General features: G+C 41.9%; 1 protein-coding gene across 2 annotated transcripts; it reads left to right on the forward strand.

Annotated features, from left to right (window-relative positions):
• Window positions 1-1,964: 1,964 nt before the first annotated feature.
• Window positions 1,965-25,020, forward strand: FAM168B (family with sequence similarity 168 member B). Of its 2 annotated transcripts, none has more exons than XM_027741232.2 (7): window positions 1,965-2,023; window positions 8,430-8,510; window positions 11,979-12,062; window positions 15,606-15,748; window positions 16,694-16,871; window positions 18,163-18,292; window positions 19,685-25,020. In XM_027741232.2, the coding sequence occupies exons 2-6, from the start codon at window positions 8,441-8,443 to the stop codon at window positions 18,273-18,275; spliced, it is 588 nt and encodes a 195-aa protein (XP_027597033.1). In that variant the 5' UTR covers window positions 1,965-2,023; window positions 8,430-8,440; the 3' UTR covers window positions 18,276-18,292; window positions 19,685-25,020. The 2 variants fall into 2 exon arrangements, with proteins under 2 accessions (XP_027597033.1, XP_027597034.1); XM_027741233.2 differs by lacking the exon at window positions 1,965-2,023 and adding an exon at window positions 2,490-2,692.
• The last annotated feature ends 736 nt before the right edge of the window (window positions 25,021-25,756 follow it).

The raw sequence follows: 25,756 nt of genomic DNA on the forward strand, positions 1-25,756 counted from the left end.
TGTCCTACCTGTCATAAATGTCAGCAAGCTGTGAATCAATTTGCAATTCTGCTACAGAGAACGTTATCATTTCTACATTTTACTACTGACATTGTACAAGAGAAATATCAGAAGGTCTTCAGTTTTACTGGTTTTTAAAAATAATTTCCATCTTGTCGTAATTTTTTTCCCAACCACATTTATATGTGTGTATTTGACTGGTTGACAAGGGTTGTGAACCATACAACTGATATATAGTTAATATATGAGACTAATAATTGCACAAAACAATAGCAATTGGCTTATATATGTGCTGCCAGGGTGTAAGAGTTCAGATTGTTGCTCTGGCAGCACACTGGTGTATATATGCCTGTGTAACCTAGGACCAGTGAATAATGTATTTGCTGTCACACTGGTAGTCCCTCTTTGGTAGTGTTAGTTGTGCTGCCTGTCAGAAACACCCCTGAAATAATGGTGCTGTTTGTACTGACTGTTCTGGACAAACGCTCTCTGTTCAGGCTGCCTCCAGATGATCACAAAGTTATGTTTCCTTAACAGTTGTTGAACAGTGCTGAGTGTTGTCTGGGCTTGGGCTTTTACCACAAGTGTGTGCAGCTTCATGCATTCCTTTCTAAGGACCAGAAATATTAATTTTCTGGGAAAAAAAAAATTATTGGGTGAGGTTTAGGTTGGCTATCAGGGAGAAGTTTTTCCCCCAGAGAGTGGCTGGGCACTGAACAGGCTCCCCAGGGCAGTGGGCACAGCACCAAGGCTGCCAGAGCTCCAGGACCGTTTGGACAATGCTCTCAGGCACAGGGTGTGACTCTTGGGAGTGGTCCTGGGCAGGGCCAGGAGTTGGACTCCATAATCCTTGTGGATCCCTTCCAACTCAGCATATTCTGTGATTCTGTGAAAATTCACCTCTCACACATTCCTGTCTTGTCCTGTCCTCAGCAATTAGTGCTTTATCAAAAGGTTAATTCCAGATCTCTTAAGATAGGAAGTCTGAATGTTTTGTCTAAGGATCAAATGGAGACCTTGAAGGGCCAGATAGGTCTAAGGCTGGCTTGCAGCCCTCAGCTGAGGATGGAGAGTCAGTGAGAAAGCTCTCTCCCGTACAGTCCTATCTGTTTCTGCTTGCTGTGATCAACTGTTACAGTTTTGCGAAGTTCAGTACAGTTCCAATTTCCAGACAAGTTTCATGGATTTGCTTGCTCTGGGCAAACACAAGCTATTGGAAAAGCAGCATTTTCAGCTGTTACCACATTCCCAGGACTATTGTCCAGCTGCCCTACTCGGCTACTGCCACCCTTGGAGGGCTGTTTAATCCATTCATCCTTTTCCTCCCAGCTGGGTTAAAAAGTACTTTATAACAAACATGTTTTCCATAGGACCTGGAGGGATTTCACAACAGTGAGATTTCTCTTTTTAAAAAATACTGTAAAAACTGGACGGAACTTTCCGAATGGGGTCAGTGGGTCCCAGTTCCTGCACCGTAAGCCATTAGATCGCGTGTGTGTGTCTGAAACCAGTGTGCAGAAAAGCGACAGCGAGTCGTGCCCACAAGCGGTTTAATGGAATATCGGGCGGGACAACCCCAGCGATCACAAGGAACAAGCTCCCCGCGACACTGGAACAGGACTCCGCTTATTTATTTACTTGTCCGTGTCAATTTTTTTTTATCCAGAGTGGGAACTGCAGAGCTCCCAGCCCCCAGGCGAACCTCTAAGCCTAAACCCTAAACCTAACCCTAAACCAGACCTAAGCCGGTCCTGTGAGGGCGAGGGGGCGGGGCCGTGGTGGCGGTCGCGGGTCACGTGACTATCACGCGCATGTGACGGAGCGCCCGACCGCGCGCGGAAGTGACGTCACGAGGCCGCTGCGCAGTTTGTGCGGAGCGGCCCCGCCCCCTCCCGTCCCCGCGGGACCGCGCACGCACGGCCGCGCCTGCGCACGCGCGTCCGCACGCCCGGGCACGCGCACGCGCACGCGCACGCCCGGCCGCAGCCAGCGCCCGCCGCGCCGCCCGCCCGGAGCCCTCACGGTGAGCGGGGCCGGGGGAGGGAACGGGCAGGGCGGGAGCGGGGCCGGGAGCGGTGAGTGCGGGAGTGGGGCCGGGGCCGCGAGCGGTGAGTGCGGGAGCGGGGCCTCTGGAGGCAGTGCGGAGCCGGCCCGGCCCGCGGGCGGTGCGGGGCGCTCGGGGCCAGGAACGGGGGCACCGGGGCCGCCGCCCCTCAGCCATCCGGGCGGGCCCCGCTCCCTCAGCCCGGCCCAGCGCTGGCGGCAGGCCCGTCCCGCAGCGCTCGGCCCAGCGGGGCCCCCGCGGCGCGGCCCGGCCGTAACAGGTGCCAGGCGGCCCCGGGCAGGGCCCGCGGCGGTCGGTGGTGCCCGGAGCGCGGCCGTGCCGCTGGTCGGTGATCGGTGTCAGCGCACGGCGCCCGGCGGCAGCTCTGTGGAATTGCGGTGGCGTCATGAGGGCACCGCCGGCCGGGCTCGCGGTCGATGCCGTCGGTGTGTGCGGGGCCGGGAGCGCGACTTGCCCGACACCTCTGTGCCCCTGAGCGGGGCAGCGGCTCGGGTGCAGTCCCTGTGTGTCTGCAAAGAGCTGTGAGCCAGAACGGAAAGAGGTACAAACCGGGCCTGCAGTGCTTTCCTAGATCGCTTGGAGCCAAGTAAACACCGCGCGAAGGGTGAAATCGGTGCTTTGAGGAAGGTAAAAGTGCTGGTTTGGTGAGGGGAGCACAGAGCTCTGATCGGGAGAAGAGCTGGACTTCATTTGCTCTTAAATGTTGATGGCGGTGTGTGCGTTACCTAATGCGACCAGACTCTCTGTCTGCTCTGGTGTGATTTTACTGTAAGATGTGTAATTGTCAGTGTCATAAAACCTCCACGCTCGTACAACACACACTTTCCAGCCTGTCTGTTTGGGGTGGTAATTACACACTTCAACTTTAAGGTTAAAAAGGAGGGGGAGTTAAGAGGCTTTTCGAAGTTCTCTCTTAGTTGTGAACTTGTGACGTTATTTCAAAAAGGAATATGGAATAAACTGGAAAGGAAATTTGGCAGTAGGTAGACTTTTAAGGTTCTTACAGTGAGGAGTTGATGATTTGGGGACTTGAGATGAGAATATCCACGAACTCAAAGTTTTACAGGAGATGGGAGGATTGGAGATGATAATTCCTATCCCTTGTGCCATAGCAACAACAGAAGTTGTAGGCTTTGAGAAATGCAAAGCATTTTGTTTAATGTTTTCCGTAGGTAGAAGATTTAAAAAAAAAAAAAAAAAGGTTTTGGTAATGTTCTGGGTTTTTTTGAAGAGTAGAGCAATGCAGCAATCACAAGCAGGGTCTTACTATTAAATTTTTTGTATATGTTTTCTTTTTGTGAATGACATATGGAACTGTTGAGTCTTTGACATATAATCGTGTTGTGCCTGTCCTTACTGATATTGGGTCCAGGTAGTGTTGTGTTAATATGTGTGTACTTTACACACAAAACCGCCCATAACAAACCCCCGGTAAGACAGGTTTACAGATGAGAATTGTGTTCATTAGACAGGATTGAAAAGTCTAAACTGCTTCTTTTTAGTCTTAGAAAAAACAAGGCATGCACACAAAGCATAGAAGGTGATTGCAGCTGTCTTATTCTTGTAACATCTTGTAACTCGAGCAGGGGAGTGAGACTTGCCTGGGAATGATGTTTGCAGCTCTGTATTTTACTCTATGTGTGAACTTTGGGCAGTTGTGAATTGTCCTTTTCCAGGCTGTGGTTCTGCACCCTCAGTCTGTGCTGTTACTGTCCAGTCCTGCTCCCTTCCTTGCATTGGAGCCAGTGCTGTCTTGGGCATTTGGTGATGTGTCTTGGTTCTCTCAAGCTGGTAGATGGCAGACATAGCAATCCTGTATCCAAAAAAACTCCCACAGATCCCACACTCCTGCCAACCAACTTAGTGAGGGGTCCCAGCACAGGGGGTGGGGTTGCTTGCCGGCTGCATGGCAGTTCTGTGTAGGCATTGATTCCAACTGGCTGCAGCCATGGACTACCATGAACCCGTGCCCTGGACTGAACATGGGATTACCTGCTTCCTGGTAAAATTCAGTGACCTCTTTTGAGGTCTTGGATGCATGGAAGACATTCAGCTATCTGCAAGTGTCAGTGCAGCCTGGGATGCCTTGTCTTGGTCTTTAGGAAGCCTTACATGCCTCCTGATACAAGCCCCCTTTTTTAAACTAATTGTGACAGAAGTGCCTGTTATTTGGCCTCGGATTTGCATTAAACAGCCTGTTTTGGTGGCTGAAGTTTTAACAGAAAGTAACTGAGACTTTAATCTTTGTCAGTTATTTGAAGAGCTGAAGTGTCATGAACTGTTTTCTTTGCTACTTAGCAGTGGAAATTACTTCTTTTACATTACAAACTATCAGACACTTATGAATTTTAGTTCTATTAAGCTTTGACTGAAAGTCAAATGGGTGGAATGTTACTAAGATGGTAATTAACTTTGGAAGTGGAAACTAGGCTGTTAGTACAGTTTCATAGCAAGTGGCATTCTAAAAGTGTTCCAGGGTGGATAGAAGTTAGGCACTGCAATGATTTGGTGTCAGTCTGCTTAAGTTCCAAGAAGGAAAGCGTTAATGGACACAGTGGTGTGCTTTAGGCGAGGTACTTGGAGATTCTTCTCCAGTTTTGTGATGGAATTGTCATAAAGTGAGCACCAAGCGACATTCAGTAAGTCTTGTTCTCTGTGTTTCTGCACAACGTTGAAAATCAGCGGTAAGAAAATACATCTGTTACCCAGGAACGTGCAGTTTGTCCTGCAGGATTTGCAGTGATCTGTGGAGGTTTGCATGCAAATCTCTCTGACACGGTTTTTAAAAGCAGAATTTCCTAGAAATGTGTGTGTTCCAAATGTAGCAGGAAAAGCCGTGTGCAGAAGAGATCCAAGTGGGAGTGCTAAAGCTTCAGCATTAGCAGCAGTTGGCCTTTGTGCTCAGCTTCCCAAAACGTGGATTTAAGAGGAGGATGATTGTCCTGGTATCTGTACCAAGATGAGACTTAACAGGCCTGATCAAAACTGAGTTTAATTGCCTGGCTTTGGCAGGAGTGAAAGGTGAAGCATTTGCACTTCCCGAGCATCCTTGCATGGTCTTTAATCGGAGCGTCTTTAATAAGTGTGATTGCCTTCATTTCAGCTGAGGGAGTAACTCGTTCACAGTTTATTTTGTGCAATTTATATACAGATGATGCACAGTAGACACTTATTTGCATATCCATTAACATGAGAATGCTTTGGAGGGACTGCCAACAAAGCAGTTGAAAGGCCTGATTCTTTGGGTTTGCTTTATACCGGTTTCCCAAGTGTTTGATGTGGACTTGGAGCGTTCCAGGGAAGTGGACTGCGAGGTTCCCCATTTCAATCTAACAGATGCCCTTCCAAGTGAAATTACGGTAAGAGTGGGATGATTGCAACCACTGGGTAATGCTGTATAATTACAGTTACACATGTTGGGTCCTTCAGAGAAGACCCGAAAATAATTAGTTTTGATGAGGAACGATCTGATGTTTTGTCTGAGTTACAAAGACTGTGAGCACTTGGTGTAGGCTGGTGGCTCCTGACTTGTCTGTCAGTGGTGACAGCAGTGGGTGAAAATAAATACCTTTCCAGAAGGTCTGTCCAACCCAAGTTGAATTAATGTGTGTTTGTACACATGTGGGGTTGGAAGTGTGGATACATTTGAAGTGGAAGCAGACATTGTTTCCAGAAGAGGCAGCTTGAGGCTGCAAGTGCCATAGGTTTTTTCCCCTTATTTAAATGGAATTCCTCTCTCTTAATCTGTACTTCGAGATCAAGTCTTGTCTTACCTTTTCTATTCATTTTCTATACCTCTTCAGCTTTGTGTGACTTCTCTTTAAGTCATCCCCCATAGTGAATGTCCTTGTGTTCTTCTGCAGTCATTGACTACTAATACTTGTAATAGTTGGGTTTTTTTAATGTATTTTACCTAAACATTCACGGAAGCCCCTTTCTGACTTCCCAGCTGACAGTCCTTTTTCTTCTCATTGCCATTCAGGGTGGTTTGAGAGGGTTACAGGGTCTTCTTTGCTCCTAATTCCTGTAGAGAATACAAGGAGGAGTAGCATATTTGTGGGGATACAGCAGTGTGGGAGAGGGCTGTTTCATTTGTGTGGGAGGGTTTATCCACCTCCTTAATTAAGACTTTTGCCCCACAACTGGGAAATGCTGGAACCATAGTGAAGCTTGAACCTTTAGGTTCAAACACAAAATGTGACATCATCAAATGAGAGGAAAATGCAGGGAGAAATAATGGGAACAGACTGAAGTGGACTGAAGAAGACTCAAGTAAATGAGAGTCCTTTTTCTAGAGAGGGGGGTACACTGGAGAAAGTATGGGAGGACAGAGCAGCCTTGCTACAACAAAATGCTACAGCAAAATACACCTGTTGATTATAGCACAGCAGAGTTAATGCTGCTAAAACTCCACGGGGCTTCAGTGAGAAATGGCACTTTAGACTTGAAGTACAGTTTGCTGTAGGACATTTCCAAAGAGATTTGTGTCAAATGGAAATTTTTGATGTGGGTCAGGTGATTGAAACATGCTGCTCTGGGGAACTGTATTCATACTAAGCGATGTAAATGCCAGGTTGTTTGGGTTTTAACTCAGTCTTAGTGGATTCTGTTATCTTCATATGTAATCAAGTATGAATCTGGAGGGGAAAAGGCAATTCTGTGTAAGTTAGTATTAATGCAAAGTGGGGGGAAATCCAAAAAACTGGTAAAATCTTGTAATGCTCTTATATCGACTTTGAGTGTTTTGTGAAACCTGATGATAAACTTACTGATAGCACTTACTTTGATTTCTTAATTTTGCACAAATGGCTCTTCTGTTGTGTACTAGGTGCTGCTGAAACTCTTGGCACAGGGCTGGTTTTAGCGTTTCTTTAAAAAGCAAACTACTTATGCTTTATAGAGTCACCATAGGTTTATCAGTGCAGCTATATTGATAAATTCCACTTGAATTCCTGCCTTAACGTGTTCTGTAACTAGGGTAACACATGTGGAATTAGACTTTCTTGTTTCCTAAATTTTTTTTTACAAAATTCTATTAAACCAACAGAGTGTTAAGCAGTTTAACGCAGTTTAAGTAAGACAGCTTGAGATGTAGAAGAGTAAGTGACTGAAGTATCAGCTATTAACAGTTAATAAGAACGTTTGGTTTCATAGGGTGCCTTTCTGTCTTGATGCTGGAGGCTGTTTGTAGTGAAAACTGGGTGCTTGCAGGAAGAATCACAGAAAATGCTGAGTTGGAAGGGACCCACAAGGATCATCAGAGTCCAGCTCCTGGCCCTGCACAGGATACCCCCAAGAGTCTCACCCTGTGCCTGGGAGCATTGTCCAAACTTCAGTGCTGTCGGGCTTGGTGCCTTGAGCACTTCCCTGGGGAGCCTGTTCCAGTGTCCAGCCACCCTCTGGAGGAAGAACCTTTTTCTACTATCCAACCTAAACCTCCCTTGAGATGTGCTTAATCTTTAAATATATACAGAAAATCAGATGATTGGAGATACTAAGGTTTAAATACGTGGATTTTCTTCTAAAATACCTGAAAAGTAGTTGCAAACAGTAGTCCTGTATGAGCCACTTGAGAAGCATCTTCAATGCCATTTTACTTTCTGTGGTGTTTGTGTACAAGGTTCTTTTTAAAACTGGGGGGTTGGTTTTGTTCCTGTGGGTGATGTTGGCTGTAGGTGCCGTTTTGGTGCATGAATGCGTCATTCAGAAAGGACTGGACACAACTGCCAGCTTCTCATGGGCTCTGAAGAACTTGGCAGCAAGTAAACAAATAAATAAATGTGGGCTGGCTGTCTAAATGTACAGAGTCTTTTGCCACTTCCTTGGGCTGTTGATGATTGATAATTTAGTGCTGGTAAAGGACTGGAATCCCAGGCTTGAAATGCCAGTAGGAATAGACCATAAGTGTCTCCTTCCCTTGGCAAGAGGCTTCATAAACAAAAGGGGAAGAGGCCAAGATTGATGGATGGTAGATGGATGAAGAGTGACTTATAGATGGAATGAGGGGAGATGTCCAACACAAGTGAACCCCTGCAGTGGGCTGTGGATCTGTGCACCAGGGGGAACTCAGGGTGATGGAAATATTTTGAAAGCGTGCTCCACAACAGGGAATGTTTCATTCCTGAGACATTCTCTAGCTGATTGAGGCTTGGGATGCTTTGAAATTTTATTTCTGCAGTGATTCTCTCCTGCTTGTGGCTACGGTTTTAGTGTTGATGAGTAGTGGAATTGCTGCTTTTTCCTCTGTTACTTTTTCTTCCAGTACACTTTCCTAATTTCTAGCTCCACAGTAGTTGCTGAGATTTCAAGTTTTCCCTATACTTAAGTAAATACTGGTTTTCTTTTTCTTTGTTTCCTATTTCAGTTACTGAAATCATGAATCCTGTGTATAGCCCTGGATCTTCTGGGGTTCCCTATGCAAATGCCAAAGGAATTGGTTATCCAGGTAAGTAACTCTGTTTTCTAACAAATTCTACTGCTCTTTGCTTTCAAGAAGAAATAGTCATTAAAGAATGCCTTCATGCAAATCTGTTTGGGAATTGGGGTGGGGTTGTCTTTAAATTTAAAAAGTGACATTTCAAGAGTGATGTTATTTCTTCTGTTATATTTCTAACTTCAGTATCTCTTCCAAAGCAGCTTATTTTAGGAGCTCTAATAATTGCACCCTGCAAGAAGAGGAGTCAGTCTATTTCTGCTGCTGCTTGACAGGCACTGTTAACCTTTCTATCCTCTACTTCTTGTTCATGCTCGTGTTTTGTGACTGTCCAAAGCATAGCATAAAGGATGGGACCAAGAAAATGACCAAAAATGGTTTTGTAACACAGATGTATTTCTTGCTTTATCTGTTTCTCATTGACTTCAGGTTTCTCACCAGGGTTTATTTCCCCACATCTCCTAATGTGTGTGCAAGCAGGTTTCATTTCTGATATCTCCATAGTCTAAAAGTTGGATGAGGCAAAATTACATTTGGACAGAGCTTTCCAGGAAGGCCAGAGAGAAGCCTGTGTGCCTCTGGGAGACATTTCAAGCAGCATGTCTTGATGCTGTCTTTTTTTATTTCTGGTATCTGTGAGATCAGGGAATTTCCATTCTGGGAGAGGCCGGAGGGTCTTTCAGCTCACATTTTGTATTCCGTAAAAAGTTAAACTTTTTCAGCTTTTACAGCAAAGGATTTTTGTGATTTATTTGGTGTCTATGTTGGGAGGTAGAAATCACTCTCTGCTGTTACTGTTTATATTCTCAGTAGCTGTACTATATTTTCCTACTGGTATTTACTGTTCTTAAATTTGTTTTTCAGCTTAGGTAATGCTCTAGTGGTCATATTTTCCTGTTCTACTTTTCTGTGATCCTCCTTCTAAATACTGGTGCATAAATGAATTCTCCTTATTGCTGACTGTCTCAAAAACATTTTAATTTTATTTTTTGCTTTTCAGATTCCTCAAACTAGTGTACATTTCTTGATTTCTACAGTATTTATAAGGGGAAAACACAAAGTGTGTTGCAATGTTTTTAAGTCTGTTGAGTGACTGGAGTGGTGCAGTAATAAATTGTAAAGCTGATGCTGTGTAACCATAAGTCCTGCAGGATGGTTTTACTCCCTGTAACTGAGTTATAAGGGCTGCAGTGATTTTACAATAAGGCAAGCAGCAGAGGTTTACTAATTAATATAATTGATGCGACAGTTATTTCTGTATTTATAATAGATTGCTTTTTCAGGACTTTCTTTTGCTTTAGGTAAAGATTATTATGAATTATTTAAATATGAAGTTGTATTTTTAGCTCTATTCATTTTCTAAATGCAGATTTATATTAACCAGGGTTTCATTTGTACTTATAACCATTTATACATTGCATTGAAGCTCTTGTTTATACTAAACTAAGTCATACCTTAATTTACTTTGGAAGATATACTATTGAGGATTCATAAATAGCAGTTTAAACATTACCACTTCTAATCTTTTATTCTACTGTTGCACATACTAGACTATGTATTGAATTATGTAAGTGCTTTATATTTGTTAGTTTGCATAACTGATATATGTGGAATTGAAGTAGAATTGTTACAGAAGTGCCTTTAATATCATGCTACAAGTTGGTTACTCAAAATTCTCCCTAGCAGGAGTCAGTTCATCAGTTCACACAACTGTGACCCTTAAATTCAGCTTAGTCAATAATGTGTTACACCATTAGTTTACTAAGCTGCCTGGTTCAGGCTTTTAAGATTTTGGGATAAACATAAAGCACATTCTCTAAATGGAAAAGTAGACTTGCATTTTAGGTTTTTTTTTTTAAAGCTGTTGCATGAGTAAGTCCCCCTTTTTTGCCTCTCCTGATTTAAAAGCTGCAGATTCTCCACTCAGCATCATTGCATTTGCATGGATTGCATGGTAATAGAAAGTAAGGAACACAGCAGTAGGTGGAATGCATTATTGAAAGGCTGTGTTTCTAAAGCTGTTGCATATTTAATAACAGTTTATATTATACTAGACCTATTTTAGGTTGTTGGATAGGTTTCCACCAGCAAAAAATCAATATTCAAATGTTCTCATACAGATGGAAGTTCTGTGTAGAAGTTAAAGCTGGTGCTTGTTGTAGTTCCATTTTTCACAAATGACTGTTTCCTGAGCAGCTCAGAGGCTCAACTGTGGAGCTGAAGCTGTGCAGACAGGAAGGAGGGCTGGAAGTGTCCTCCTGAAGGTGCAAACCTGTACAAAAGCTTTTCACCGGCAGCTCATGAGTTTGAAAACTGAAGAGCTATTTACACTCTGAAAAGTTGTTGTTACTACTTGGATATGTTATTTTTAACTTTGATTTTTAAGCCTAATGCTTTTCTTAGTCTTATCCATGCTGACCACCCAATAGCAGTGCCAAGTGTATGCCACTTGATATGTTTACAGAGTGTTTACAAAACTAGGTTAGCATATATAGTCCTGAGCTGAGGAATTCTTATTGTTGAGAGTAATTGCTGAGGACTCTGGGATTTATAATGAAATAGAAGCCCTTAAAACTGAAATAGTGGTTTAAAACTAGCAGCTTTAAGTCTAACAGTGGAGATGCAAATGGTAATTGCCTTTTATCTGGAGAAGTAGAAATCTTTTTACTTTGATAACAGAATATGGTAGTAAGTCCATCTTTCTAAATACAGTCATTACTCGGTTTTATACAGTTCGGAATATGTAAATAAGTTCATGGAAAAATTAATAGCTATGATTAATTCAGAAATTTCACTTACTAAATCTAAGCAAGTTTCATATCTTTCAAGTAACTGGCTTTTGCTAATGCTGTTCTTTGCCTTGTGTTGGAGGCCAGTGTGTCACGTTAGTTCAGCCCTGGTCGTTTGGTGTAGAAGTGCTTAACTCTCATTTTGCCAGTGCCTCTGTGAGTCTCTCTGTACTGGTAACTGTCAGGGTGTGTCTGAAATAGGGGAGCTTTTTAGATACCAAGTGTAATAACAAATCCCTGTCAAATTTAACGAGCAGTTTGGACTACTGCTGCTTTGTACTTTCTGCTTGAGATATCACTGGTCTGGAGAGTCAGAGTCACTCTGACTTGGAGGGATTTATTTCTGTGAAAAAGTCCCTTCAGATAAATGTTGTATGTACATCAAATCTTAAAACTCATGCTGGGGGGGGAAGGAATGTAGGATAATCACACAAAACTTTGTTTTCCAGCTAACTTAAGAGCTCCTTGGCCAACAGAGATTTACTGAAACAGGGATGTAAGGGAGAAAGCTGAGGTGTCACAAGTTCTATTCTCACCTGGCATTCACTTTCAGGTGGCCTGAGAGAAGGGGAGCCCAGTGTTTTAGTTGAGGAGGTGGGATTGAAGGCTGGCTGTTTGCTTACCTCAGTTAAAATCTGGGTAGACTGTGCAGTCAGTCAAGAAAGTAACTTTGACTTATATTTTCTTCCAGCTGGCTTCCCAATGGGCTATGCAGCAGCTGCTCCTGCCTATTCCCCTAACATGTATCCTGGAGCAAATCCTACCTTCCAAACAGGTATGTGTGGTAGGTATGTTTGAAAGTTGTTGAAAGAATGAGGAAAAGCTGCAGGGGCTCACAGTAACACTTGTACTGTGGGATAAGTTTACATTTGAATATGACTCATAAGGACTTATCTGATAAATTAAAATTAACATAATCTTATCTTAAGTCATAGTGCTTGCACCTTCTGAGAAGAGAACAGCTGAAGTTTTAGCTGTTGTTTCTGTATTTCAGGATGATGCTTGAGGCTTACATTGCATTTCCCTTCACTGCTTCCTTCGTGATTCTGCTTGTTTTGCATCTTACTGGTCATTTCCAGATTCTTGTTTTTTCTTCTGTTTGTTGTCCTCAAAATTAGTCTTTTTCATCCTTTTCTTAAATCATATCTTTCCAAGTTCAGCATGCTGGTGTCTTTCTGCCCTTAAAATTGTCTTGCACAAACTGATGGTCTGGAAAGCCTGGTTGCTGAGTAAAAGTGTTTTGTCCACAGTGGACACAGGAGAGGCTTTAGGTAACTGCACCTGCATGTGTGTTGGTTAAGAGAAGGGTACTGTGAGAGGCCTAGGAAAAGGGAGATGGAAGAACAGACACAGGAAACAAAGCACTCCAGTTATTTTTGTGTAGTCCTGCTTTCACTAATAGAACATGATTTGGATGTGCCAATCCGTGAAACAAAACAGTAACGGCAGCATTTCATTTCCATGTAAACCAGGAGCATGGATCTGATACAACAGCGTTCTCCCTGTGCTTATTTTGTACATGAAGGAATTCCTTACATTGCTTTGTTAATGTAAATCTAGGCCATCCTCAGGAACTCTTTCACTTCCATGTATTATGCCAGTTTTCCAGCTGTACATGGCACATAACCAGATTTGTCCCCGAGTGCCCTTGGGGATAGGAAGGTATACTGCTGGAAATCGGGGAGCTCATGTTGTGGAAGTCTGCTTGGTATTGAAGCTCAGTGTTTGTAACGGATGCATTTCATTAACTACCAGGAGACTCTTGAGGGTGTGGCAGCAATTACTGAGACAAGGCAGAGTAGATCTTATGAAATGTTTGCCTGCAGAACCTGTTAAAAGTGTGTAGCTTTCCTTGGAACTGTGCAGTATTCCCATTAGTACAACCTGTGTCACTGTTCAGTTTGGCACAGTGAGTGCAGACTCACTCCTTTGTCTTGTCTTTGGTTTTGAATTTATGGTAAGGAAATGGATCAGTGTTCTAGTAATTAAAAAAAATTGAAAGATCTGTCCCTTGGGTAAGTGTGGCCACTGTGCAAGTGTCATATCTAGGGGTGCATTTGCACTGGACTGCTTCAGAGCTCTTCTGAGAGTGATGTTCAAGGAGAGCAGTTCCCATCAGGGTCTAACTCTTGGCTTGGGCACCAGAGCCCTCTGTGGGCTTTTATTATTGCAAACAGGCTATTCAGTGGCACAGTTAGAGTAACCTTAGTGATGTGTCTCTGCCTTCTGTGCTCCACTGCATGTACCCTGCAGCTGTGCTGAGGAGTAGCTGTGGGGTTTGACCCCAGGATCAGATAACTGAAAGGTGCTTCCACACTTAATGCGTGTTGCAGTTTGCAAATCCTGCCACAGGAAGATGAACATAAGCTGCACGGAATGAATTTACCAAATCATGAGACTAATGTTTTTCCCCAATTGATTGTTTTTTAGCTCTCTGTTAGTTATGTTGTAATAGAAATTTACGGTTTCTGGGACAGATTTTTGACTTCAATGTTAGACTTAATCATGCTGTAATATTAGTTTGCACTGATTAATCTTTGCTATATAGCATGAGATATATTCCAAGTCAGAAAATACTGCTTTTTCACACAAAAGTGAAAAAGTTCTAAGATGTATAGAAGTTGGATACCATCTTTGAATGTCCTTAATTTTTAAAAAAACTGGTACTATTAGAGTCTTTATTGCTGTTGAATGGAAAATAAGCTTTTATTTCAGAACTAAGAATAGCTTTAATTTTTGGCTACTCTTTAAGCTGTGAACTAAAGTTCAAAATCTAGAGACCCTTTAATTCAGGAAGATAACTTGAAGTACTTTGTCCTAACAGCTGGGATTTTTTTATGGCCTTTTTTAACCTTTCTGATGTAACTGCTTGTTTGTAGAATCAAAGCTTTTGTAAATCATATTATGCAGCAGTATTTGAATGTGCCACTGCTGTACAGAAAAGGGACTTTTTTACAGGTAACTATCTTAAATGACTGTAGTTTTGAATAATCATATTAAGGTCTTTGCCCCATATAAGAGAGAAAAAATAAATACCTCTTGTGCAGAATTACCACCTTGCAAGAATGAAAAAGAAATTGCCTGTGGGTTTTTAGAATGAGAGTGGCCTTCACTGAGGACATAGTTGTAGTTCAGTAATGATGCTTCATGTTCAGCATTTTGTAGCTGTGGTTTCCACCACAAATAGTTCCCCATACTAATGGAAGTTACTTCCTCAGCATGCGCTATTTGTGAAATACTTAAGATCTCTAAAAACAACAGAGAGAGTGCTGTGGTGTAGCTTTCTTTAAAGGTGATAAGTTCTATTAAAGAAGTAAACCTATTTCTTTATTAGCTAAACAGCTTTGAGTTTGAAGGGTGGAATGAAATTGCAGAGAAACTCAGACTTCTGCAAAAAGAATGGAGGTCATCTGTCATCGTGCTGTCTGCACAGACGGATTTTTGACAGCACAAATGCCAGCATTCTCTCTGCTGTATGACTTCAGGTCTGTTCTCTGTGTTGAAGTCAGCACATTCTAGACAGTTTTTCAAGTCAACCTAATCTCTACTCCAATAGTCTCTTTTTTTTCTATAATTACCGAGTGTCTGTTCATCCTTGGTAGTAGTTTGTACAGTTCCAACTCAGTGGGAGTAGTGCCTGTGGATGTTGTGTTTTCTGGTGTGGTGGATCTGCATGAGACCCAAGATCTTTTCACAATAGCCCAGACTAGTATGGCCTTTCGTATTTATTTTAGCCAGTTCAGAAAATGCCAGAAAACAAATACAAACAAATGTAGGGGGAAATAGAGGTTGCAGACTGTGTGTCTCTGTTCTCTGACAATCCATCTTGAGCTCTTTGGATGATTCGGGCTTTCGACATTCTTGTTCTTATGCTGTATCATCTCCTACAGAAGGTGACTGCAGGTTAGTCAAGTGTTACTGTGTTTTGCCAGGACGATTTGGGGAGTGTTGAGAGTTGAGTGATACTAATATGTGCCAAGTCCTCCTGTGTAAGGATGCTGCCTAATGTGCCCAATCCAAATATTTAATAACGTTACTACCAAAATGCACTTTTTGCCCTCTAGTCATAGATTTGAAAAGTAAGTCGTGCAAATATACAATTAACTTTTCATGCTTAGTTGACACAGTCAAAGGCTATTTCCAGTTACTGTTACCAGTATTAGGTGAATGATTAAACTTGCATATTGAGACCAGCTTACTGAGTCCTCACATGAAGATTATGGCATTGGGAAATAAAAGAATTGTTGCCCTAACTTCAGGAAGCCGTGCACTGCCCCGTGTTTCCCACGGTTTTGATGCAGATTTGCCTTTGTTTCAGGTTATACACCAGGTACCCCGTACAAAGTCTCCTGTTCACCCACCAGTGGAGCAGTGCCACCGTATTCCTCGTCACCGAATCCCTACCAGACTGCTGTGTACCCAGTCAGAAGTGCCTACCCACAGCAGAATCCATATGCACAGGTACACAGGCAGATCCAAAAAAATGTCACTTTGGGTGGTGCTTTGTGTTCCCTGTAATACCTGTGTGAACTCGTAACCTTTCATCACATTCATTTCTTTGTGCATGGAGAGAATCTTCAGCTGCCTGCAGTAAGAATTCTTAACACAGTGATTTACAGAGTGTGCGTGCAGTTTTATATTCTCTCTTGCACTTACTGATAATGTAGAAGAAGAGACACTAGATTAAGTAGTTTTCAAAATGTGTGCTGGATGTTATAACTACCAATATCCTGATTTCATTTCATCAAAAATTGTCATAAAGTTGCATTAATTTTTTTTAACAAGTTCTGTGGTAATTCAGGGAGTTACCAAGTCTCATGCTAAGCAAACTGTTGAAAGCTATAAAAAAAAACAGGATTAAGACACTTCAGTAAACATGATATTTTGGGGGAAAGTTGACCCTCTTTGCATGGTGGAAACCTGCCTGGCATGTGAGCAGTAGTTGAAGGGAATTCATAACCACGTAACAAGTTTTATCCAGTCTGCCTAGTGTATTTGGATTTGTCAAAAATCTTTGGTTCTTTAACTAAGAGCAGCTGAATAAAAAGTTGTGAAAGATTGAGAAAAGTTCTGTCATGGATTAATATATGAAAGGAGACAAAATGAAGAGAATGAATGACAGATCACTCCTTACTGTGGAAAGTACAGTCAGCATCGGAGTTCTACAAAGGTCCCTATCTTGAATGTTACCCTAAACGCCTTAAAAATGGATAAAATGTTAAAAATTTTGCAAGTGAAACACAGTTGAAATAGTTAAAAAGAATGTTTTGGCTTCTGCTCTGTAAATGCATTGCATCTTTAGACTAATACTTTTATTTTATGATACTTTCATGAAAGAAGATACCACTTATCTTCCCAAACAGATACACTGTAATTACTTAATGTGTACTGTTTTTTCTCCAACAGCAAGGCACTTACTACACACAGCCTTTATATGCAGCACCACCCCACGTAATTCACCACACCACAGTCGTGCAGCCCAATGGAATGCCAGCAACCATGTATCCTGCTCCGATCCCCCCACCCCGAGGGAACGGGGTGACCATGGGCATGGTGGCTGGGACGACTATGGCAATGTCAGCAGGTTTGTGCACTCGCCACCCCCGTTGTTTCTTGGTGGGGCTCTGCTTTCAGTTCGAGGTGCAACACGGCTGCGTTACACAAACGTGATGCCACAGGTGTACTTGGCACAATCCTGAAACTGTGTAACTCAGTGTGTCTTCAGAGCGAGTCCAGCTAGTTCAGTGATGCTTTGATCACCTCCAAGGATGGAGGTATTGCATCCTCTTTTCAGATGTCAGTGTTATGGGGTGGTAGTTTTTCTTCATATCTGTATGGAATTTCACTTACTCTTGCATCCTTTGCTTCTCATCTTACCAGTGTTAAGAGTCTGACTTCCTCTCCCAGTGCATATCTCACTGCCAGTTGAAAGCAGCAGCCTCTTAAGGCTGAGGAAAATGTAGAGTCACAGACCTTCCTTGTCTGTTCAGGTACAACACTTCATGTGTTTGCACTACCTGCTGGTCCTCTGTGTCATGGGCAATGGTTAAGGATGTCTACTTCCTATTGGCACAGTCTGTTGGTAGTGTTTGGAGAAAATGTTGTTTCACCAGTAATCCAGTCTCATCTGTGAGTGTTTACTGAGGAGGTGTCACGCTTTGTTACTCAGTAGGTGGTTAACTCACGAAGAAACGTCCACATTCACTCAAAGGATGCTCAATTTAGTAATCCAAAAAACAAGAGCCATGAGTTTATTTCAAGATTCTGTTTTTTATTGTGTCAAATGTGTAATTTAATTTGAGAAACCTCAAAAATAGAGGAGTTAGGTATCACAAACTGAGCTAACATTAAAGTTTTGTTCGTGGGCAAGCTGGTCCCAGGTGTTTGTTAATGGTTCTGCAAAGTGCTGTACAGTAAGTCTGTTGACCCTGCTCTCTTAGAGTGCTTGTTTCTGAAACCTCTTAATCTGTAAAAACCTGCAATGCAAACAAGAACTAATTTATTCTGGTTTTTCAGTCAAGTTGTCTCTGCCATCAGATATTCTTACAGCACCTAAAGGCTGCTGTGGAAGAGTCTTGCAGTGAATAATACTTACGTTGCAGGGTTTTTGCTAGAGCTGTTTTTGAGTAATGGGTATCTGTGTTGCACTGGATTAAACATCCATGGGGCTAAAATGACCCCCTTGCATAAAGGTTTGAAGGAAGATTGGGGCTGGAGTGCAAAACGAGGTAATTTTAAAGATGAGCAAGCTGTAATTGTTTTTAAAATTAAATCTTTTTTTTCTCTCCTTCCCTTTTTGTTTGAGTTTTTTTCTTTTTTTTTTTTTTCTCTCAACTAGAATGTGTGCTTACTGAAAACTGTTCTCTTCATTCTAGGTACTTTGTTGACAACTCATTCCCCAACTCCAGTAGCCCCTCATCCAGTTACTATGCCCACGTATCGGGCTCCAGGAACACCAACCTATAGTTATGTGCCCCCGCAGTGGTGATCATCCTGGCAGTCAGTGTAAGTTACTGATTTAGATTGAAACCACTTAATCTTTCTTACCAATGACAGCATTGCAGGTTCTTTGGGGGAGAGTCTCCAGAAGGTAAGCAAAGCAGTCTGGGATGCTTTTACAGTGTCCTAATTGACTAGGAATACACAAAAATTACTGTTTATTTACTAGCTGTTCCTTGCAAAGTGCAGCTTTGTACTTTGTACTTCTGTACTTTGTACTGATGGGCTTTTTCAGTGGTCTGTTTCTTCACAAATCATGAATCATTTTCATGGTTCTTGTTTGTTGAATATGAAAGAATGAGTCTCAAGTTTGCCTTCTTAAAATACATCTGGAATTAAATGTATTCAGTGTTTTGGAATCATTGGTAATTGTTGAATTCAGCAGTACTTGTGATTCCTGAATGAAATAATGCGTGTGACTGAAGTCTTATTTTTGATTGGCTAAATATGTAGGCAAGGCAAGTGTTTTGCCTTGCTCTGAGGGTGAATCTTTCTCACAAGCTGCTGAAACAAATAAACAACCTTGAGATAATTTCATATATTCGTTCTGTTTCAGGTAAGTATCAGTGCATACTTCTTGCAGTCAGCGTGGAAAAAGCGTTTTTAGTGTGAACCAAAATTTAGATAATGGATTTCAAGAAAAGGAGTTTAATTTTGAAATCTGCTATAAAGTGGGATGGACTTTGGGGGTGTAATCAGTGTCAAAATGACACAAAGCCTAATGTTTTTGTGATACATATTTCTCTTTCTGGTTTGTTTGGTTATTTTTAGCATAAGTTGAAAGGAGCTTCATTTGAATTAATGACTTGCCAGACCAACTGAACTTGAAATTTTCACTTTTAGTCCATTTAGTTTATGACAAAAGTTAACTTTGTTTTAACTTGCTCTGGATTTCTATTTCAGCAGTTAGAAATACAGAGTTCTGTGATGACAGGTGACTATTCCCTTTGAGTTAGAAATGCAGCAGCCATTTCTCATTTTGCGTGATGCTGCATAGAAGTCTGCACATCTGAAATGTTTCACAGAGTATTTCAGCCGAGGACATTGTATTACCTGAGTGTAAAAAGTGAGAGTTTGCTGGGAGTAAACTCATGACTGATGGTAATGAAATTTAGCACAAAATACCTTTTTAATATTGCATCTTCTACTCCAAACAAAAGTCAGTGATGACAGGAAGCTGGAATGGACATGCCAAAAGAAAACCCTGTAGTCAGTTCTAACGCAGAAGCCTCTCCATGTCAGTTGACAGGATAAGTGCTGGGGTAACATTATGTAGCACTTAACATTTGTTGTGTGTGTATCAGTGTGGTGCATGCAATGTCAGAATGTTCTGCCACACTCAAAGAGTGTTTCACCTAATTGAGAGTATTTCCCACTCTTTTCCCCCTCTTAATGTAGGTTTGAAGATGGGAGATATGCAATCAAGAAATTGAGGTTTAAAAGTTGGTGCTGAAGCCCTCATGCCTCCAACCAGGACTTTCCTTCTGAATGCTTTCAACACTTGGCTAAACACTACTAATTCCTGATCACTGAAGATTTTCCAGTGCTGCATATCTTACATCTTGGAACTCCAGCAGTTAGTCTTAAAGCAAATCCTGTTTTGTGGACTGTCTTGCAATTTTTTAGCTAATTATAACGATAAAAAGGGAGTATAAATTTATTCTGATCCATATCTAGTTGAATGCATGTTAAAACACAAAAACAAAGCTTGCTCAATCTACCTGCAGTGACTGATGCAAAAACCATCATATGCAAATCCAAAGGAACCGAAAAGTATTTTACAACTTGTATCACTAATGCACTGTTGTAATGTATGCGGGGTCTGAAAAGGTAGAATCATGAAAGTGAGTTTCTTTCTGGAATACCATAACATACATTAGATAAGTGCTTCAGCCTTTTTCAGGTTGATGGAGTTGCCGGTTTAAAAGGGGCATATTTTTATTTAAGTGATGTGTTCTTTTCGAATTCAGCTACTAAATTGGAGTGACTGGAAAATGAGTCAGACAAGCTGTAGAAATCCCGCACACAATTAGTTTACTTCATACCTTTTCATTTTCATGATATGAATTCAGTGTTATACAGATGTTCTTAGGATCAGAATGAAATGACAGAGGTAATGCTGTGTGTGCCAGTAAATAAGGCAAACTTCCTTGAGGCAAAACTGGCTCTTAGGAATAGCAGGAGGTGATATCACCTGCATAAAGAATTGCATGTCCTGGGGAGATTTCTGTCCAGTACTATCTTTCATACGATGCAAGATGTGTCAAAGTGAGACTGCCACACAGATTGATAGAAAACACTTTCTTTTAGTTCTCAGTTGAGGAAATCCGTGCTGTTTTTCCTAAAGAATGTTGTAGTCAGTTGAAAATGTATGTGCAGCTGATCCAGCTTGCTTTCTGGAAACTTAAGAAGTGCGAGGGCTTTCTGCAGCAAACAGTTCAGCTGCATGTTACTCTGAGGAAAGCTTGTGTGCCTGATGAGTATGTTAAAGGGGAACAAATCATTTTAACGCAATTTCCTTATTAGCTACTTGCAGTATGGACTATGGATACTCTGTAGTAGGGCTGCCAGAGGTTTCAAAAAGCAGTTCTTTTTTTTTTTTCTGGAAGTATTCGTAATTGAAATAGGAGCCACATGTTGGTTACAGCATTTTTACGTGTTTTCTTAGTATTTTTTTTTTACTTCCTAAATTGCACTTGGAAGCACGTAAAATAAGACTGAACTGCAGATTAGCATTTCATTGCAGTGAGTCATTTGTGATATTCTTTCTTGCAACTTCAATTTTTAAAGTACCTCAAAGCAAATGCTGTGGGCATAAAGGGCTAGCCTTGGAACCCATTTGTATACCAAAATTGTTATGGGAGAGATTTTAAATTTTTAAATTTGAATATTGCACATTAAAATCGAGGTTTTTCTTAAACCTGCTTGACTTACAATTCCAGAAAGATGTAATTTTCTTTTTTTTTCTTTTTTTGATACATTCTGCCTGCTATAAATTATGCAGTAAATGGTTATAAAATGTTGTTCCCTTTTAAGTATTTACACCGAGGTATATCAGGCTGTATTGTTCCCTTAGGTAAACTTCCATTCAGAATTAAATTTTTTGAAGTTGTGTATCTAGTTACGCTTTGTTTTGGGGTGTTCTGCTCCTGCACAGATTTGGCAGCTGCTTCGGGGCAGCATCAGTGCTGATTTAGTGCTGCCATCCCAGTACTCTGCCCTGGTGGGAGGCTTGTGTACCTTCATACCCCATTGGTGGTTAGAGCCTTCAGTAACTTTATTTTTTACAGTAAGCACTCTCTATATTTTGTACCCCCCCTTTTTTTTTTTTAATAAAGTTTAGGTTTATTTTGCATGAATCACTGTCAGTGGATGGCCCCCTTATTTCTAATGCCTTGAACATAACTATGTTGTTAGAATAAGTACTTAAAACCTTATTCGTGAGCACTTACTGCAGCTTAGGGATTTCCATATGTTTTTTATATGGAGCAGAAAATTACCCAAGACAAACTTAGTTGAATCTGTAGTGCTTTGTTCAAGTCTGTTTAACAATTCCATTTATGTAGTAGTGTGCAACTTTGATTAGTGAGGTGTGGCAGAGCACAATGAGCATTAACACAGGGCACTTGTCCTGAGCGTGGTTTTAACCAGGAGCTGAGGTCTGGAGCAGGGCTGTGTTGGGGAGGAGCTGGGAAGGCCAAGCTGAAAGCTTTGCTGTCTCCCGTCTCATCACCATAAACTGAAGCTTTGAAAATCATAGGAGAGAACTTCCATGAATGCTGCAATAGAGAAATAGTTGAGAAATGAATATAACTTCCTGTATATTTGCTCTAACTTCAGATTCCTAAATGTCACCTTGGAATTGGTCTCCATATAGTATTCCATAACATTTAGGCAGTCTCACTTACTTGAGCACTTTTTTTTCTAAGTTGCATTATGGGATTCATCCAGGAGGGAGAAACTGTACCTTTTCCAAAGGTACTACACCTTCCAGTTCTGAGCGATTCTGATCTGCTGGGAGGCTGGAGCGTGTCTCCAGGAGTTGTTATGAAAAGTAACCAAAAGCACAGTGCAGGGGGACGGGGGAATATGTGTATATATAACTATCTTAATGGTATTTTGTTGCAAATAGTAGAAAGCATGGATATAAAACTGCAGCAGGGGAAACTGTACATCATTAAATAGGCGTTTACACAGTGAGGGTCTTACGAAACATTCTCTCCTGCTTTTTATATAACATTCCCTATTTAGAATTCCTTTATAAATGAATACGCAGTATGTGTTTGCACAAGAGCTCCTCAGCAAGTGAAAAGAGCTAGTGCAGTAGAGACATTTCAGATCAAGCTTCTCTTTAAAAAAAAAAACAAAAAAAAACAAAAAAAACACACAAAAAAACTTTTATGGCAGCTTTATATAATTAAAAAAAAAAAGTACTACTATAAACCTGGAACTGAAAATAACTTGCAGCAATAACAAAGAGAAGTCCAAGAAAGATTTTTCTTTTTTTTTGGTTAAAATTCAAATTTCAAGTGTCGAGTTCAGATAAAGTATTTTTAAAAAACTGAGGTATTCCCTATGTCAGTAACAGCTGATGAAAATGTCTTTTAAATGTAGCAGCAGCAAAATAAAAGTGGCTAATAATTGGCACCAAAAACATGTAGCCCTAGTCAGTGGCATGGTGGTTAACTAAACACTAGGAAGGAAAAGAGAGAACCTACTATTAGATGTTGCTTATGCTTGTTGTAACCATCTCCTGTTTGAAGTTTCTAGGAGACATGCAGGAATGCTGTTCAAGAAAGCTTCTTTTTGAGTGTACTATGCAAGTTAAATGCTTAGATGCAGTGGTAGACAAAAAAAGTCCTTTATTTTAGTTGAAGTTCTTCCTCGTATTACTTCATCCACTGAAAAAAACAAACAAACAAAAACCAGAACCAAACCACCACCTGTCAGTACCACCGTGTCTTAGTGTTGTCAGAAAATAGCTGATGGTGCAGAGCTGTATACCAGGGTACTCAGCATTGACTGCTCTCCAGGGAGCGTTCTGGCTTCACTGCTCCTTGGGTAGTAAGGCAAGAGATGGTCAGGATTGTCTTGGAATCACTCCCCAGTGCTTCAGCACAGTATTACACACTTGTTCATTTGGGTTTTGCTTGAATAGGTGAGCACAGCAATCCAATACCACCACCTAAGTAGGCTTAAACTCATCCCAGGAGTAGTAACTACCGTGTGTGTGAAACCTTCCATCGTAGGATCGTGAGCGATAGTGATGCTTCAGCTGGAGCTGGAGGGAAAGGACGGACGCGGGGGCTGTGCCTGGCCTGTGGTGCCCGGGCTGTGGTCTGTGCCTGGCCTGTGGTGCCGGGGCTGTGGTCTGTGCCTGGCCTGTGGTGCCCGGGCTGTGGTCTGTGTCTGTGCCTGTGGTGCCCGGGTGCGGTCTGTGCCTGGCCTGTGGTGCCCGGGCTGTGGTCTGTGTCTGTGCCTGTGGTGCCCGGGTGCGGTCTGTGCCTGGCCTGTGGTGCCCGGGCTGTGGTCTGTGTCTGTGCCTGGGCTGTGGTGCCCGGGTGCGGTCTGTGCCTGGCCTGTGGTGCCGGGGCTGTGGTCTGTGCCTGGGCTGTGGTGCCCGGGTGCGGTCTGTGCCGTGTTCATGGCAGACAGGCCCAGTCAGCCCAGGCCTCTCCAGCAGGTGTCAGGCGGGAGCCCCAGCCCCGTGTCCCGGCGGTTGTGAACGCTGGAACAGACGCGGCGAGTTCAGCTCATTCACATTGTTCTCATTACTAAGTGTCAGCTTTCTAATCCTGTATCGTGTCAGCTCGAAGGGTCGTGCAGAGCCCTCAGACGTGAGGAGGTGCAGTGCTGCTTAGCAGGAGCTCCTGCAGCAGGGAAGGGCAGTTTGTGCATCAGGGCTCGCCAAGAGCCGAGTTGGTTCTGAGCTCTGCTCCGAAGGAGCGAGGCCTCGGCAGGCTGTGCACCTCTGTCAGGGGTGCTGAGGGGGAATAAGGGCTGGTTTGTAGACTGAAGAGAGGGAAAAGGAACAGTGCTTATCTGGGGACAAGGAAACCTTTTCTTGTGTGGGTTGCATATAACACTGAAACATCTGAATTTCATGCGTAGTAAGGGTCCATTTGTGATTTGTAAAATTTATGGGCTCTGAAGTTTAAACATCAAGAAAGTGAACATGACTTTTCTAAACTGGTTGTGACTTTTGGGCACTTAGCAGGCAAACTGGGAAAGCTTTTTTAGCTGGCTGCTGTACAGATTTGTTTTAAGTAGAAGGGATTTGTTAGTGGGTTTTTTTTAATTGTAATGCTATTATTGGCTGCCCTCCTGTCCAAGATTTAAAAAAGTGAGTGCATGCAATGGAAGTACAAGAGGCCCCAGTAATAGTTCTCCATGTTTGTTATGAAATAGACACAGGTTTCCTTTTTATGACTTTTTTTAAAACTGTCTTAGGAACAGTTGTATTGGTACTTTTTTTTTAAGTTTAGGTCAATGTTGTCTTCCAGAATAAGTTTTAAGGCATCACTCACTCCTGCATTGAACTATTGCATCAACACAAAGAGTGGAGATTCCATTCTGAGCCAGTTCAATTGTGAAAATTCATACTTTTTTTATTTTTTATGCAATTCAATGAGTAGATGAGCTCAGATTTAAATTCTTAAAAGCACGTTTATTGTAACAAGAATTGTTATGTATTAATACTTCAGTTTTCAATAAAGATTGACTTGTGTTGCTTATTGTGGTTTTTTTTTTTCCTACTGTCTTTGCTGACATCCTTCCAGAAAAGATTCTGTTGCTGGAGAGCAGAATGGTATGTTTAAACTCTTTAAGCTGGTGAAATCTGATAATTAACATTGAAATGGGTTAAGTGACTTTTCTCAGTAAGGTTTCTTAATGGCAGCAAAACACAGTGGTAAAGGCTCCCCAGTGGGGAAGAAGCTGCCCTAAGTTGCCCTGTCTGAGAGTATGGTAATGATGTGCAACCCTGCCTTGTTCCCTTTTGAGGCATTTCTTACTTTTGAGAGTTTTCTTACTTTATTTTACAGTTTAAAACAAAGGAAATGGAACAGATGTAAAATTTGACAATACTTCAGCTTCAGCTTTGGTTGATACCAAACCCATGGTGTTTGATTGGAGAGGTGACAGGCCTGAGCAGAAGGCTGTTATAAATCAGTTTGAGTGTTCCCCAGAAGGAAAAGAATTGAGTAGGTGTGAAGTGTGGGTAATTATCCTATTTCTTTAGTGTGGGGGTGGTTGTAAAGCACTAATGTTAAAATGGAATTATGTGTATTTCAGGGGAACAGAACTATGCTGCTTGAACTAACTGGCTATTTTGATTTATTGTAGGTCTCCAAAAATAACAGTAACTTACCTGGTAATGTTCCTGTGAAAAGCAACATGTGGAAGAGGAAGGTGCAACGTGACTGTGTCACTGTGGTTGTTGAGATATTGCCACAGGTGGTTTAGTCAGTC

This window comes from Pipra filicauda, unplaced genomic scaffold, assembly GCF_003945595.2.
Source record: "Pipra filicauda isolate LSUMZ 115617 unplaced genomic scaffold, ASM394559v2 scaffold186_size1760508_pilon, whole genome shotgun sequence".
Classification (NCBI taxonomy): Eukaryota; Metazoa; Chordata; class Aves; order Passeriformes; family Pipridae; genus Pipra; species Pipra filicauda.

Excerpts from the sequence above, each read along its gene's own strand:
- FAM168B (XM_027741232.2), top strand. The coding sequence starts at position 8,441 with ATGAATCCTGTGTATAGCCCTGGATCTTCTGGGGTTCCCTATGCAAAT. Across the intron at positions 8,511-11,978 it reads CAAAGGAATTGGTTATCCAG|CTGGCTTCCCAATGGGCTAT; the intron begins GTAAGTAACTCT and ends ATTTTCTTCCAG. Across the intron at positions 16,872-18,162 it reads GACTATGGCAATGTCAGCAG|GTACTTTGTTGACAACTCAT; the intron begins GTTTGTGCACTC and ends TCTTCATTCTAG.